We start from the raw sequence: 16,682 nt of genomic DNA on the forward strand, positions 1-16,682 counted from the left end.
TGATGCAGTTTTCCGTTTTTTTTTTTCTGTCTTTCACCAACAGATTCTGCCACCTGTAGTTCAGCCAAGTCCAAGGTACGTATGAAGGCAATTCTGAAGGCTTTTCCCTGCACAAGCCAGCCCACTTTGGTTTTTGTTCAACGGAATTGAGGGAATGGCAGCTGGACCATGGGGAAAGTTGATGGTCCCTGGGAGGGAAAGTGGGAGGTACTGAGTGTTCAAGGGAAGCTGAGAAGCTGCTTACCTTGGCAGTGTTAAGGCGTCTGGTGTAGTAGAAGCGCCTGGCCTGGGAGTTACGTGACTGCAAGGCAGTGTGGCTCAGTGGTTAGAAGCACAGACCCTGGAGTCAGACAGTCCCGGGTTTGAGTTCTGGTGCCACCATTTAGTAGTTTGGGACATTGGGCAAGTCACTTGACCTCTTTCTGAGCCTCAGTTTTCTCATCTGTAAAATGGGAATAACAATACGTATGTGGGGTATTATAATAAATATTCTTTAAGGTCTTTGGAGAGCCTAAAACAGCAGGAAATAAAGAGAGGAGCAGAAATCCATGAAATTGAAAACAGTCAAAAAAAAACAGTGCAACCAAAAGCTGGTTCTTTGAAACAAAACAAAACAAAAAACAACAACAACAAAATGAAATTGACAAGCCTCCAGCCAGACTGACAGAATAAGAAGATGGCACAGATTATCAGTATCAGGAATGAAAGAGGGACATCACTACACCCCTAAGTTATTGAACTTATGGGCATAAAGTTGCCCGTAAATTCAATAACAGATGAAACAGACCAATTCTTTGAAAGATTCAAACTGCCAAAACTCAAGAAAAAAAATAGATAACCTGAATAGTCCTGTACCTCTCAAAGAAATTGAATGTGTCATTTAAACTGTGACACCACCCTCCCCACCCCCGACAATGAAAACTCCAGGACCAGATGGTTTCACTGGTAAATTCTACCAGATATTTAAGGAATTTTTAGAATCTTAAACAATTGAATAATTTTAAATATTCTAAATATAAAATAGTATAATTTAAAATATTGGTATAATATGTTTTATTTGAGATGGAGTCTCCCTGTTGCCCGAGCTGGAGTGCAGTGGTGTGATCTTGGCTCACTGCAACCTCAAGCGATTCTCCTGCCTCAGCCTCCCGAGTAGCTGAGACTATGGGCGTGCGCCACCACGCCCGGCTAAGTTTTGTGTTTTTAGTAGAGACAGGGTTTCACCGTGTCGGCCAGGTAGGTCTCAAATTCCTGACCTTGTGATCTGCCCACCTCGGCCTCCCAAAGTGCTGGGATTACAGGCGTGAGCCACCGCACCTGGCTGGTGTAATATTTAAGTAGTTATTTTAATTATATTGGAATTACTGAAATACTATTTAAATACTTATTTAAAAAATATCAATTTTCCACAATCTCTTTCGGAAAGTAAAAGAGGGTGGCTGTGCACTGTGGCTCATGCCTGTAATCCCAGCTACTCAGGAGGCTGAGACAGGAGAACTGCTTGAACCCTCGAAGAGGAGGTTGCAGTGAGCTGAGATGGTGCTACTGCACTCCAGCCTGGGCGACAGAGCAAGACTCCATCTCAAAGAAAAGAAAACAGAAGAGGAGGAAACACTTTCCAATGCATTTATGAGGCCAGCATTACCCTGATACCAAAACCCGACAATGTTTTTGAAAAAGATAGGACTAATTCATTTGATAATACCACAAATACGTCTTGAAAATCTGCTCTGTATCAGTACTGTGCTGGGTACTGAAAATATAAATAATGAGCCAAACAGATAGGCTCCTGCCCTCACGAAGCTTAGCTTCTAATGAGAGACAGACACTAAGCTGATGAACAAATAGACCGTCTGGCAGGTTTGGGGGTACAGTGGAGGCAGAAGCCAGATGGAACAAGCTAATAAAGTGAGGAGGGAAGAGAGCATGCATAGACCACTCTGTTGAGAAGTCCGACTGTGAAGACAGATTTACAGAGCAAACGTAGGAAAGTATGGCTTGAGGGAAGCTTTCATTAAAAGATGAACACAGCCAGACGTAATGGCTCACACCTGTAATCCCAACACATTTGGAGGCCGAAGCAGGAGGATCCCTTGATCCCAGGAGTTAGAGACTAGCCTGGACACCATAGTGAGACCTTAACTCTACAAAAAATACAAATATTAACCAGGCCTGGTGGTGCATGCCTGTAGTCCCAGTTACTCAGGAGGCTGAGGCAGGAGGATCATTTGAGACTGGGAGGTTGAGGCTGCAGTGAGCCATGATCATGCCACTGCACTCCAGCCTGGGCAACAGAACAAGAGACCCCGTCTCAAAAAACAAAAGACAAAAGCACATATTTACTTGCAATGATTCAGGTGAGAGAAGAGAGGAGAAAGAGAAAGAGCTGGGCCCTGAGCCCATGAGGCAGCAGTAGCCTCTGCTCCTGGCAGATGCATCAGCAGGTGGAGTAGGAAGAGGGAGGGGCAGGGGCACACCTGCAGGCAGTGTTGGCAGCAGGTCATTGGGGCACCCCCAGCTGATGGCTCTTTCCTCAGCGAAGTGGAAGGTGAGGCCCTCTGCTGAGCGTGAAGGTGGCAGGGAAAGTCAGTAGAGAGAAGGAAGTCTGGATGAGTCCCATGAAGCAAGGCAGATTTCCTGAAGGGGCTGAGGAGCATCATGCGCAGGCTGAGGTCTCCAAAGTCTGCAGCCCCTTCTCAAGAGCCAGCACTTTGCCCGGCAGCCCTGTCCCGCCCCTTTGGGCCTGGCTTCTCCACAGTCCCTTGAGAGCCCCTTCTAGCCAGATGTCCTCCTTTGCTTCCTGTGACCCCACCCCATCTCCAGTGGACTCAGCTCTGACTTCCCCAGAGCTCACAGGCCAGCACCTCCCTGAAGCCTCCTGGCTTGCAATTCTTTCCTGCTGAGGCACTACCGGTTACCGCTCCCCAGTCTGGGCCCTGACTCCTGTGTTAGGCTGGGAACTCCTGCAGAGGCCTTCTCAGTCATAGGGCTTGAACAACAGAATATGCTTTTTAGAGAGGACGTCTGTATTGTAAACTGACTCAGAGACTTCACTGAGGTCATCACTATTGTGTGAGATGAAAGAGGAGGAAATGCACATTTACTAGGTGTCAGCTGCCATGCAGAGAACTTTTCACAAACATTAGTTTCATTTCATTTTTACGGAAGACCCTTGAGTTTTGTGCCATCCCCATTTTACAGATGTGGAAACCAAGGCCCGGAGAACTTGAGTAACTAGAAGGTTGACTGGGCATATTCTTGGGCCTCAGTGAGGGGAGCTGTTTAGGTGGCCGCCTTCCTTGATGGTGCTCTGGCGTCTGAGTTCTGATCCTCTGCTGTCAGGCTTAGAGTGTTTCTGGATTTTCTGGCATAGGGACTGGCTCTGTCCTGACCTGAGCTGAAACCAGTGGGCCAAGCCCCTAAGAAACGGAAGCACGGACCAGGCTGCCAGTCTCTGAAATAGTGATGGGAATAACTGCCTCAGGGACAGGGGCGTTCAGTTGTGTGTGCCCTTGTGGTCTCAGTCTCATCTACTGGGGAGACCAGGGGTCGGAGTCAGGGAAGTGGGAGGCACCAGGAGAGCCTTCGGCCTCCTGTCTCGGCTGTAGGGAAGGGGCTGCCTTGGGCACCAGGGCCTGGACCCCTGCTAGGCTGTGAGCACTGAGGGTGGGCACAAACCCTGCAAGTGCTAGACACTCATGATTGCCAGCGTCTGTCTCTTTTGCCTAACTCTAAAACCCAGGTCAGTGATTGTCAAAGCATTCCCTGGAGCTGCCATGGGGTTGTGACCACAGCAGTGTGAGGCCCAAGCAGGCAGGGACCCACGCTCCCACAGCCTCGCTCTGAGCGGCTCTTGGCTCCGTCTCACATCGTTGGGTTTCTGGGAGGATTCCATTTGGACAGAGTGCTCCCAAGCTCATAAAAAGCCACTGTTGTAGATGTGACAGCCCCGTCTCTAGTCTTTCTCCAGGCTGTGTCCAGGACACCCAGGCGTTGTTGGTGCCCTAAGTTATAGCCACATTCCAATTGTGCCTCCCTGTGTGGATGGTTTTGGCTGTGTGGGTAGGAGTATGGGCAGGCACATGTGGCAGTCTCTTAGCTCCATGGTGGGTGGAGTGAAGCTGTCTAATGCTCAGAAGCCTCCCTTATCATCTTTTGTTTTTGAGACAGGGTCTCACTCTGTCTCCCAGGCTGCAGTGCAGTGGCCTGAATACGGCTCACCGTAGCCTCTAACTGCCGCCTCAGCTCCTTTAGCGATCCTCCCGCCTCAGCCTCCTGAGTACCTGGGACTACAGGCATACACCACCACTCCTCGCTAATTTTTTGTAGAAATGGGATCTTGCTTCTTTGCACAGGCTGTTCTTGAATTCCTGGCTTCCATGGATCCTCCTGCCTTGGCCTCCCAAAGTGCTGAGATTACAGGCATGAGCCACTGCACCCCACTCCCTTTATCTTAACAAGTTCTTGGGCAAGGGGACCACTTTTGTCTTCTCTGGTGGTCTCTCACCTGCCGCTCAGCTTTCTTAACTGCCTGCGGTAATCCCCAAGCACCCCCACTGGTACAGGGAGAAGTCTAGCTCCTGACCAGGCTCTGTCTGATTTCCCCAGCCCTGCCTTATTCAAGTTCCTCATACTCCTTGGCCCCAACCCTTGCCCCATAAGAAACTTCTCCATGACCCTGACCCTGACGGAGAGCTGGCCACCTGAAAATGTTTGCATTGATAACAGATACTAGAACCCATCTACTTTGGGTCTCAGGCCCCTTCAGAAATCAGAGGAGGCCAAGCATGGTGGCTCATACCTGTAATCGTACCACTTTTAGAGGCTGAGGTGGGAAGATCACTTGAAGCCAGGAATTCGAGACTAGCCTGGCCAATATGGTGAAACCCTGTCTCTACTAACAATACAAAAATTAGCTGCGAGTGCTGGCACATGCCTGTAATCCCAGCTACTCAAGAGGCTAAGGCAGGAGAATCACTTGAACTGGGGAAGCGGAGGTTGCAGTGAGCCAAGATTGTGCCACTGCATTCCAGCCTGGGAATAGAGTGAGACTCCATCTCAAAAAGAAAAAAGGAAAGTTATGCACCCTTGCTCCAGAAAGACAAAATCCTATAGCAAGTTCAAGGAGTTCATGGACCCCCAAAGCCCACCCAGAGATTCCAGTTAAGAGCGCCTTCACCAAAGTAGTTGGGCTGGTGATGAGTTTGGCAGGTTCAGCCATCATCAATAATGCCTTTGGCCATCACTGATACCTAAGTTTAAAGTATCCAACAATATGAATAGTTACAATTTACTGAGCATTTGCTGTGTTACTGTGCTCAGAATTACTAATCCTCACAAATGCCCTGTGAGTTAGAGACAGGATTATCCTTATTTTGCAGTTGGGGAAACAGAAGCTGGAGGAGCTTCTCTAACTTGGTCCAGGTCTCACAACCAGCAAGTCCAGAGCCTCCCCTCTGAGACAGAACCCATTAGGAGATGAGTCTCCCCTGGGTGACTCTGCCTGGCTGTGAGATTAGAGCTTGAGGGCAGGGTGGGTGTAAAGTCATCTTAGGCTGCTGTAACAAAATGCCATAGCTAGGTGCCTCAAACAACAGAAATGGATTTTTTCGCAGTTCCACAGGCTAGAAGTCTGAGATCAAGGTCCCAGCATGGCTCATTTCTGGTGAGGGTTCCCTGCCTGTCTTGTAGATGGTAGATGGCCACCATCTCTCAATGTGTTCTTGCAAGACAGAGAGAGACAGAGACTCGAGGCGGGACGGAGATTGATTCTTGCTGTGTCCTTGCAAGGCAAAGCAGAGAGAAAAGAGCGATCGAGAGAGCACAAGCCCTCTGATATCCCTTCTTAGAAGGGCACTAATCCCATCAAAGGTCCCACTTTTGCCTAAACGTAATCATCTCTCAAAGGCTCCATCTCCAAATTGATGGTTAGGGCTTCAGCATGTGAGTTTAGGGGGTACACAGTTTAGTCCATAGCAGTGGGTGAAATCAGCTAATCACTGGCTGGCGGAACTGGGCTCATACCTGTCTGGGTCTCAGGTTTGTAAGCCCATCCCACAGGCCTGTGCCTGATACCTGGCAGGTGCTCAGGATGTGTCAGATGAATACACTGGACAAAAGAAAAAGCTGTGGGCATGGTGGCTCCCGCCTGTAATCCCAGCACTTTGGAAGGCTAAGGTGGGAGGATCGCTTGAGGCCAGGAGTTCAAGACTGATCTAGCCAACATGGCTAAAAATACTAAAAATTAGCCGGGCACCTGTAACCCCAGCTACTCGGGAGGCTGAGGCAGGAGAATTCCTTGAACCCGGGAGGCAGAGGTTCCAGTGAACCGAGATTGCGCCACTGCATTCCAGCCTGGTGACAGAGGGAGACTCTGTCTCCAAAAATAATAATGCTCTAGCTGGGGCAAGGGTCCCCTGTAGGTTCTGCATGGAGCCCCTGCTGCACTTGCACACCTGGTGACAGGGAGCTCAGTCCATACGATTGCTGTGACAGGGAGAAAATTCATTATAGTGACCTATATCCAGGTTCTTGTCACCTCCGTCCATTGCTCCTGCTGACCTTCTGGTTTCCTGCAGTATATCTTGGATTAACTCCCTGATCTCTCTGAATATTCTGACCTCTGTATTCCTTGGAAGAGAAATCAATCTGACTTAATTGCTTCTGGAACCAGCCGGGATAAGAGGGTAGTGTGATCAGATGATCCCAGCGGCCTCTTAAGTCTCTCAGAGAGCACTGGCCTGGAAAGAAAGCAGTATTGGCTACCACATGCCCCAGGCTGATCGTAGCAGTGCAACCACATTGCACAACTCTGGGGGCGCCTTCTGGAGTCATGCAGTGTGGGCAGCCATGGCCCAGGAGCCACATGCCTGTGACTCCTGAGTCCTTGACATGCTCTGGCTTTCTCAGAACTGGTTAACATGAGAGAGAGGACAGTGGCTGTAGTGGCCACAAGAGGCATCTGGGTCTCTGTTCATTATTACACCGTGGCTGAAACAGCAGGTGGTCTGTGAGGAGGTGTTGAAGGGCAGCGTGACCTTGTCAGGCCATTCTAGCCCAAGACGGGAACCAGTCTTAGCATCTGCTTCTGCAAGGCTTCCTGTGTTAAGGGGATTTCATTCACCAATTTGCTCATTTCACGTTTATTGAGCACCCATTATGTGCCATGAAGAAACAACCAAGTCACAGCCCTTGCTCTCAAGGAGCTCAGAGTTTGATGAGGCTGATGTGAGAAAAGCTAGGAGCATAGTGAGACTACAGGAACAGAGAGAAGTGATCTCCCATCTCAGGAGAGGGGAGGGCTGGGAGGTTGCTGTACAGAGGAAGCCACGTTTGAGCTGAGCCTTGTAGGGTAAGTAGTATCTTGTCCAGGGAATAGGGCCGGGGGATATTAAGGGCTGCCGGCAATGTAACAGTGTATGTCACATCAAAGGAAGGGTTTCCATAGTGAAGGCTGGGTTAGGGTCGGGACAGGGCAGTAGGCTGGGTGAGTTGGGGCTGGGTTGTCAAGAGCCCTATGTGCTGAGCTGGGGGAACGTGTGCTTTATCCTGGTGAGTGCTGGGTCATGCAAGCTTCCGAGGGAAGCTGGGTGAGGATCAGACACCTGCTTCAGAATGGTTGCTCTGGAGGAGGGGCCCAGGCTGGGGCAAGGGCAGAGGCAGGAAACCCTGACAGGAGGGGTGGGAGGGCCCAGAGAGGGCCTGCCAGAGGAGAAGGAAGAGTTGGCTTTGGGAGCCATTTCAGAAGAATCCAGGACTTGGCTGTGAGTGGTGGGGAGAGGGAGGAGTCACAGGACTGCCCTAAGGTGAGGAACATGAATGGAGGCAGTTTGGGGCAGGGGTAGGTAGGATGCTGTGATTCTGGATAGGTTTTAGGAGCCTACACACACCCAGGTAGCAATGGATTTGCAATGGGAAGAGGAATCCTGGAGCTCAAGAGATTGCGGTGTTGGAAAGGGAGGCCTGGATAGCAGTGTCACTTGGGAATGGTGTTTTCTAGGGAACATGAACAGAGAAGGCAAAGGGGCCAAGAACAGAGTCCTGGGAACACTAAGGCTCACTTAGTGAGGGGAAGAAGAGCCTCTCCTCTCCTAAGAGGCAGAGGAGAGGCCAGAAGGGAGGATGAAAACCAGCTTCCAGAGGCCTTGGCCAGCAGCAAGGGCCCTCCTGGGAAGGTGTGAAAGGCCAAGGCCCCACAACACACAGGGTGTAGCAGTGAGGGCTGGTCCTGGTGAGAACAGGGCATGAAGTTGCCCAGCTTGGGGTTGAAAATCAGTTTGGGAGTGGCTCCAATCCAAATCATGACACGGTAGGGGGATCTCTCAGCCACTTTCAGGGAAAGAGCTGGCCAGGATTGACCTAGGATTAAGGGATTGGTCGGGTGGGAAGCTGGTGGGGTCCTGTGGAAAGGTGAGAATGTGAATTGGGGCGGGTTTGAGGCCTGTAGATGCTGAGCAGATGAAGGCAGGTTTCCAGCCGATGGAGAAGAGGTGGGGGGCCTTGTGATCAGAGAGCGCCCCTGCCGGGGCTCTGAGGATGACACCCCAGGGTGTGTGTGAAACAGATTCATGCTGCCAAGCGTTATTCACTGTGGAGAGACTGTCATCAGCAGAGCCATGTCTTAAAGGATTTAGCCAGGCCTGGATACGGAAAACAGAATAGAAAGGGGCTTGGGGAGACCAGCCCGGTTCACAGGAAAGAGCTGAGAGCCTGGATTCGGGCCCTCGTGGGTGCTGTGCTGGCTGCAGGATGGGGCGCGGGGGTAGTCTTTGGACGGAGGGCGGCACAGGGCTGGAAGAAGAGCGTTTTATGATGCGGACTGGGAAGAGCGGGTCGGCCCAGGGCCGAGTCTGGGCGCCCTCCGCATCCTGACCTGTCTCCCGCACAGGGCTCGTGGGCCCCCAAGAAGGAGCCGTATGCCCGGGAGATGCTGGCGATCTCCTTCATCTCGGCGGTCAACCGCAAGCGCAAGAAGCGGCGGGAGGCGCGGGGGCTGGGCAGCAGCACCGACGATGATTCGGAGCAGGAGGCGCACAAGCCCGGGGCGGGGGCCACGGCGCCGGGGGCTCGGGAGCGGCCGCAGGGGTCGCTGCCGGGCGCCGTCGCCCCCGAGGCTCCTGGATGCCTCAGCCCCCCGGCGGCGCCCGAGGAGCGGCCGGCCGCGGACACCCGCTCCATCGTGTCGGGCTACTCCACCCTGTCCACCATGGACCGCAGCGTGTGCTCGGGTGCGGGCGGCCAGCGGGCGGGCGCAGGGGACGAGGCAGACGATGAGCGCAGCGAGCTGAGCCACGTGGAGACGGACACGGAGGGCGCGGGGCCTGGGGGGCGCCTGGCGCGCCGGCCGTCCTTCAGCTCGCACCACCTCATGCCCTGTGACACCCTGGCACGCCGCCGCCTGGCCCGGGCCCGCCCGGACAGTGAGGGCACGGGCCGGGGTGGTCCCTGCACCCCCGAGCCGCCCGGCTCGGCGTCGTCCAGCAGCCAGGAGTCGCTGCGGCCCCCGGTGGCGGCGCTGGTTTCGCGGCCCTCGCTCATGGAGACACTGCGGCTGCGGCTCCGCGGCACGGCCGATGACATGCTTGCCGTGCGCCTGCGGCAGCCGCTATCGCCCGAGACCCGGCGGCGCCGGAGCAGCTGGCGCCGCCACACCGTGGTAGTGCAGAGCCCGCTGACCGACCTCAACTTCAACAAGTGGAAGGAGCTGGATGGAGGGGGCCCCCCGGAGCCTGCGGGCGCGCGGGCGCACAGTGACAACAAGGATTCCGGCCTTAGCAGCCTGGAGTCCACCAAGGCACGGGCTCCGTCATCTGCGGCCTCGCTACCGCCCATGCGCGGGGACCCGGGGACTCTGCAGAGCCAGCCCCTACGCCGCTCGGCCGCCTCTCGCCTGCATCAGTGTCTGTGATCCCCCCCTCTCCCGTGCCGCTTGGGCCCCACCCTTCCCCACAGCCCCTTGGGAACCAGGAGGCTCCTCCGGCCTGCACCCCCCTCTTCTGTGACCCCTGGGTGCAGGCCATGTCTCTAGTTCGTGTGCTGGAACTGGCAGGGGGTGGGCAGAGAAGGCTGGAGCTGGACCAAGAGTGAACAGAAGGAGGTTCCAGAGAGGGTGGGAGCTGCTGCGGGCGTCTGTGTCCCTGTGCACATGTACCCAATGGGTCCTCCTGAGCCTTTGTGGCTCCACTTGGGGACCCTTGGGGACCATGGGTGTGGCTAGGGAATCCCTAAATTTGACTAAGGAAAGATCCTGGGTGATGCTGGCTTTTTGCTTTTTTCCCTCTGCCCTCGCACCTCATTAGCTCCTAAGTGCGGATGTGTGTCTGTCTGGGGAGAGGAGGTGTAGGGTGCGTGTGTCCACGGGGGGAGGGGCTTGTGTGTGCAAGTGTGTGTGCAGTCACTGTCCCAAGGTGTTTCCAGTAGTGACTTCTGCCCTCTACCCCACCCCGTCCCCACTTCGCCCCCCAGGGCTCCCTGCCTTTGGTGCACAAAGGATCCTGCCCTCACTTGTCAGAGCCAGAGAAGGGGGCTGGGGCCACCCCCAGGAGGCAGGACTGAACCCCTCACCAGGGTTATTCCCCATCATCCTTTGGCCTGAGTCACCCCGAGTGCTTTGACCAGGGCAGCTGCCTGTTCTCCAGTTTGGGAATGGGGGGTCCAGGGTCCCCCTTGCTGGTACCCCTCTTTTTGTTCTTCCATCTGTGCCTGTTCCTTCCACAACCCAGGCACACAGAAGCCCCCCTCCTTCCCCTTAGAGGGGATGGTCAACACCCCTGGTGTCTGTCACTTACACACTGATTTATGGGGTCGGAGCTGGGCTGTTCCTGTTGTAAATAGAGCTCCTATCACCAGGCCGGCCCCCACACACCCTCACTCATTCCAGGGAAACCCAGGTGGGTGGGGAGCCTGCTGCCACCTCTATCAGTCCTCTTGTTTTATGCAAAGATTTACTGTAAAGTAGATTTCTTTCCCTCCCTCCCCATCCTTTTATTGTAAATATTGTCTCTAAATGTGTAACATACTATAAAGAATTTATAAGGATTTTTAAAGATGTTTTGCTCATTTACAAAAGTGTTGTAACAGTGTTGAACAAAACCTCCCGCTCCACGTCCGCATGGCGCCTGTCACTGTGTCCTCGACACAACTCTGGCAACAACTAAACTTTCCTGCTTCTGAAAAGTCCTGTCTTAAAAGTCTATATCTTGGAAATAAATGGCCTTCCTTGAGGCATGAGTCAGCTGTCTCACTTGTTTTGGAGGGAGAGGGTCAGAGTGGGGCTGGGAGACAGGGGAAGGAGGGCAGTAGGGACTGGACCAAGTGCTGTCAGGGTGGATGCAAACTTCTTCCTGGGCAATGACACAGGGACAGATATGAGTTGGAAGAGTCTGTGGCTCTCATTGCTGTGGGAGGTTTCCAGGCACCTGCTCTCTGGATTCCTGCAGAGCCCAGGCAGGTGCACAGGCACCTTCTCAGGCCTATCTGGAGCTTCACAATGGTTCCAGCAGTCCTTCCCACAAGCAGGAGGCTTGGGCCAGCTGTTGTAGGCACTCCAGGCCCAGGTAATATTGCAAAAGGACAGGATGGGTTTTGCCCGTTGTCGTCTTCACATGTGTAAAGCCTACAACATGGCATGAGCGTCCTTCTGTGCAGGTGGTGGCTTTGTTGTTAACCCTAGTCAGTTTACAGGCTGCCTCTGCTGAGCCTAGTAGCCTTCTGTAGGAAAACCAGGTGACATTTATTAAAGGGAATCTAGGAAGGGCTGGGGTGGTGGCTCATGCCTGGAATCCCAGCACTTTAGGAGGCTGAGGGTGGGAGGATAGCCTGAGCCCAGGAATTCAAGACCAGCCTGGGCAACATAGTGTAGCCCCTCCCTCCACCTCTACTAAACACCCCCCACCACACACACACACCTAGGGAGGAGCCCTGGGGCTGGGAAGAGCTCAGTTGCTCATTGAATCCTATGCCCCACCCTCCCAAGCTGTTTCTGTTGGGCAAATGAGCTTATAGCCAGTGTTATTGTAGGCTCTGCACCAGCTCAAGGGCTTTATGTGTCTTAAATCACCCTCCAGCACTCTTTTGAGGACAGCACCATCGTTTTCTGCATTTTATATACGAGGAAACAGGCACACAGCAGTGATATAAGTTGCCCAGCCCAAGGTCACATAGCTAGTAAGCTGTGGAACCGGGATAAGTTTATGTCCAGAGAAGGGACACAGGCATGGGGTAACAAGCCCACTGAGCTGCCACCTCCGGACTGTAGTAGACTGAGAATGGATCAAAACCCTGTGCTCTCCTTCAAAAATAAAGGAGGAATAGACCTGGCATGGTGGCTCATGCCTGTAATCCCAGGACTTCGGTAGGCTGAAGCAGGGAGATCCTGAGACCAGGAGTTTGAGACCAGCCTAACCAACATGGTAAATGAAACCCCATCTCTACTAAAAATACAAAAACTAGCTGAATGTAGTGTTGCATGCCTGTAGTCCCAGCTACTCGGGAGGCTGAGACAGGAGAATTGCTTGAACCGGGTAGATGGAGGTTGCAATGAGCCGAGATTGCATTACTGCACTCCAGGCCTGGGTGACAGTGAGATTTTGTCTCAAACAGGAATGAAGATGCCCGGGCAGGGTGGCTAATGCCTGTAATCTCAGCACTTTGGGAGGCAGAGGCTGGTGGATCACTGGAGGTCAGGAGTTGGAGACCAGCCTGACCAACATGGTGAAACCTCGTCTCTACTAAAAATACAAAATTAGCTAGGTGTGGTGTCACGTGCCTGTAGTCCCAGCTATCGGGAGGCTGAGTCAGGAGAATCCCTTGAACCCAGGAGGCAGAGGTTGCAGTGAGCTGAGATTGTAACACTGCACTCCAGCCTGGCGACAGAGCAAGACTCAGTCTCAAAAAATAAATAAAAAGAGCCAGTTTATGAGGAAGATAAAATAACTGTAAACATATACACTCTTAACAACAGAGCCCAAAATACATGAAGCAAAAACTAATGAAACTGAAGGGAAATGAACTGAACTAGACCATTCAATGTAATAATTGGAGACTTCAATACCCCACTTTTTTTTTTTTTTTGAGATGGAGTTTTGCTCTGTCACCCAGGCTGGAGTGCAATGGCACGATCTCGACTCACTGCAGCCTCCTTCTCCTGGGTTCAAGGGATTCTCCTGCCTCAACTTCCCAAGTAGCTGGGATTACAGGTGCCCACGACACCTGGCTAATTTTTGTGCTTTTAGTAGAGGCAGGGTGTCATCGTTTTGGCCAGGCTGGTCTCGAACTTGACCTCAAGTGATCCACCCACCTTGGCCTCCCAAAGTGTTGGGTTTACAGGTGTGAGCCACCGCACCGGGCCAATACCCCACTTTCAATAATGGATGAAACAATGAGGCAGAAGATCAACAAGGAAGTAGAAACCTTGAACAATGCTGTAAACCAAGACCTGACAGACATCGAAACACTCCATGAAACAGCAGCAGAATACCCGCTCTTCTCAAGTACATACGACACAGTCATCAGGACAGACTATATACTAGGCCTTCAAACAAGCCTCAATAAATGGAAAAGGATTGAAATTATATAAAGTCTGTTTTCCCAACTGCATTGGAATTAAATTAGAAAACGACAACCGAGGAAATAAATATGTAGAATTTTTTTTTTTTTTTTTTTTCCTGAGACAGGTCTTGCTCTGTCACCCAGGCTGAAGGGCAGGGGCACGATCTCGGCTCACTGCAGCCTCCATCTCCCGGATTCAAGCGATTCTCATGCCTCAGCCTCTCAAGTAGCTGGGACTGCAGGAGTATATCACCATGCCTGGCTAATTTTTGTATTTTTTACAGAGATGGGGTTTCACCATGTTGCCCAGGCTGGTCTTGGATTACTGACCTCCAGCGATCTGCCCGCCTCTGCCTCCCACATTACTGGGATTACAGGTGTGAGCTACCACGCCTAGCTAGAAATATGTAGAAATCTTAAAACATGCTCCTAAATAATCAGTGAGTCAAAGATGAAATTACAGGGAAATTATAAAATATCTTGAGGTATGTGGAAGCTAAAACACAACATAACTTATAGGATGCAGCAAAAGCAGTGTGTAGAAAGAAATTTATAACTATTCATGTCAATATTAGAAAAGAAGGAAGATTTCTAATAACCTAAACTTCCACCTTAAGAAACTAGAAAAAGAAGCCAGGTGCTGTGGCTCAAGCCTGTAATCCCAGCACTTTGGGAAGCCGAGGCGAGTGGATCATGAGGTCAAGAGATCGAGACCATCCTGGTCAACATGGTAAAACCCCATCTCTACTAAAAATACAAAAATTAGCTGGGCATGGTGGTGCGTGCCTGTAATCCTGGCTACTCAGGAGGCTGAGGAAGGAGAATTGCCTGAACCCAGGAGGTGGAGGTTATGGTGAGCCGAGATCGCGCCGTTGCACTCCAGCCTGGGTAACAACAGTGAAACTCCGTCTCAAAAAAAAAAAAAAAAAGAAACTAGAAAAAGAAGAGCAAACCAAACCAAAAGCAAGCCAAAGGAAGGAAATAATAAAGGTAAAAACAAAATTAATGAGATAGAAAATAGAGAAAAATAGAGAAAATCAGTAAAACCAAATTTTTTTTCTTTGAAAAGATCAACAAATTGACAACTGTTTAGCTAGACTGACCGAGGAAAAAAAGAAGACTCAAATTACTACATCAGGCATGAAAAGGGAGCCTTTAATGCTTATAAAAAGTAAAGGGGGGCTGGGTGCAGTGGCTCTCGCCTGTAATTCCAGCACTTTGGGAGGCCAAGGTGGGTGGATCATTTGAGGTCAGGAGTTCAAGACCAGCCTGGCCAACAGGGTGAAACCCTGTATCTACTTAAAAAAAAAAAAAAAAAAAATCAGTCAGCTGTGGTGGCAGGCACCTGTAATCCCACCTATTCAGGAAGCTGAGGCAGGAGAATTGCTTGAACCCAGGAGGCAGAGGTTGTAGTGAGCCAAGATCGCAGAAACAGATCTTAGAAAACAGAGCAAGAGTCCGTCTCAAAAAAAAAAAAAAGTAGTAAAAGGACAATAAAGGAGCACTGTGAACAACGGCATGCCAGCAAGTTAGATAAATAGAAGAAATTTTTAAAAATTCCTAGAAAGACATGAATTACCAAAACTTGCTTGAGGAGAACTCATAATCTGAACAGACTTACAACGTGGAAAAAGATTCAATTTTGTCATTTAAAAACTTTCAACAAAGAAAACTCCAGACCCAGATGGATTCACTGGTGATTTCTACCAAACACTTAAAGAAAAATGAATACAAATCCCTCACAAATCTTAAAAAAAAAAAAAAAAAGAGGCAGGAACCATGAGGCCAGTATTACCCTGATACCAAAGCTAGATAAAGGTATCACAAGAAAACTACAGAGCTGTATCCCTTGTGGCTACAGAAACAAAAGTCCTTCACAAGATGCCAGCAAACTGGTTGGGTGCAATCCTAGTAATCCTGTAATCCTAGCACTTTGGGAGGCTGAGGCAGGTAGATCACTTGAGGCCAGGGGTTGAAATCAGCCTGGCCAACATGGCAAAACCCTATCTCTACTATTAATAAAAATACAAAAATGGCCGGGCACAGTGGCTCACGCCTGTAATCCCAGCACTTTGGGAGGCTAAGATGGGTGGATCACCTGAGGTCAGGAGTTCGAGACCAGCCTAGCCAACATGGTGACACCCATCTCTGGAAAAAAAAAAAATACAAAAATTAGCTAGGTATGGTGGCGCACACCTGTAATCCCCAGCTACTCTGGTGGCTGAGGCACGAGAATCGCCTGAACCTGGGAGGCGGAGGTTACAATGAGCCGAGATCATACCTCTGCACTCCAGCCTGGAAGACACAGCAAGACTGTCTCAGAACAAAAAGATACCAGCAAATCAAGAAACATATAAAAAAGATTATACACCATGACCAAGTGGGATTTATCCCAGGAATACAAGGTTTAATATTTGAAAATTGATGAAACACATGAAATTGAGAGAATAAAGAATAAAAATGTCATGATCATCTTGACATGCTGAAAAAAACAACTGACAAAATCCAACACTCCTTTATGATTAAAAAACTCAACAAACTAGGAAGAGAAGGAAACTTTCTGAACCTGATAAACATATCTGTGAAAAAAAATCTGTAGCCAGGCCAGGCAGGGTGGCTCATGCCTAAAATCCTAGCGATTTGAGAGGTTGAAGTGGGCTGATTGCTTGAGCCCAGGAGTTTGAGACTAGCCTGGGCAACATGGTGAAACCCCATCTCTACAAAATAATATGAAAACTAGCCAGGTATGGTGATTTCATGCCTGCAGTCCCAGCTACTTGGGAGGCTGAAGTGGCAGGACTGCCTGAGTCCAGATCTAGTCTCCTAGGCTCAAGCAGTTCTCCCACTTCAGGCTCCCAAGTAGTTGGGACTATGATTGAGCCATGGCTGAGCAACTGCACTCCAGCCAGGGTGCAGAGGGAGACCCTGTCTCAAAATAAATAAAAACAAAAACTGCAGCTAATATTGCATTTCATGCTATTGATGAACAAACTGAGAGCTTTCCCTCTAAGATCAGGAAAAAGACAAGATGTCCACTCTTTCCACTTTTATTCAACATTGTACTGGGAGTTTTAGCCTAGGCAAGTAGGCAAGAAAAAGAAAAGCCATCCAGTTTGGAAAGGAAGATGTAAAAC

General features: G+C 50.7%; 1 protein-coding gene across 11 annotated transcripts in view; it reads left to right on the plus strand.

The window, feature by feature from the left end:
• The window catches only part of ARHGAP23 (Rho GTPase activating protein 23), a 101,029-nt gene extending 89,807 nt beyond the window's left edge, over positions 1 to 11,222 (plus strand). For 9 of the 11 annotated variants that reach the window (XM_078374275.1, XM_078374278.1, XM_035301393.3 and 6 more), the window contains 2 exons: positions 44 to 75; positions 8,888 to 11,222. In XM_078374275.1, the coding sequence (XP_078230401.1) occupies positions 44 to 75; positions 8,888 to 9,907 (1,052 nt within the window). In that variant the 3' untranslated portion in view covers positions 9,908 to 11,222. Of the gene's footprint in view, positions 1 to 43; positions 636 to 8,887 lie in introns of those variants that run through there. The other 2 variants (XM_078374281.1, XM_078374282.1) reach the window with 2 other exon arrangements.
• Positions 11,223 to 16,682: the final 5,460 nt, after the last annotated feature.

The sequence above is a fragment of the Callithrix jacchus genome, chromosome 5, assembly GCF_049354715.1.
Source record: "Callithrix jacchus isolate 240 chromosome 5, calJac240_pri, whole genome shotgun sequence".
NCBI classification, from domain to species: domain Eukaryota; kingdom Metazoa; phylum Chordata; class Mammalia; order Primates; family Cebidae; genus Callithrix; species Callithrix jacchus.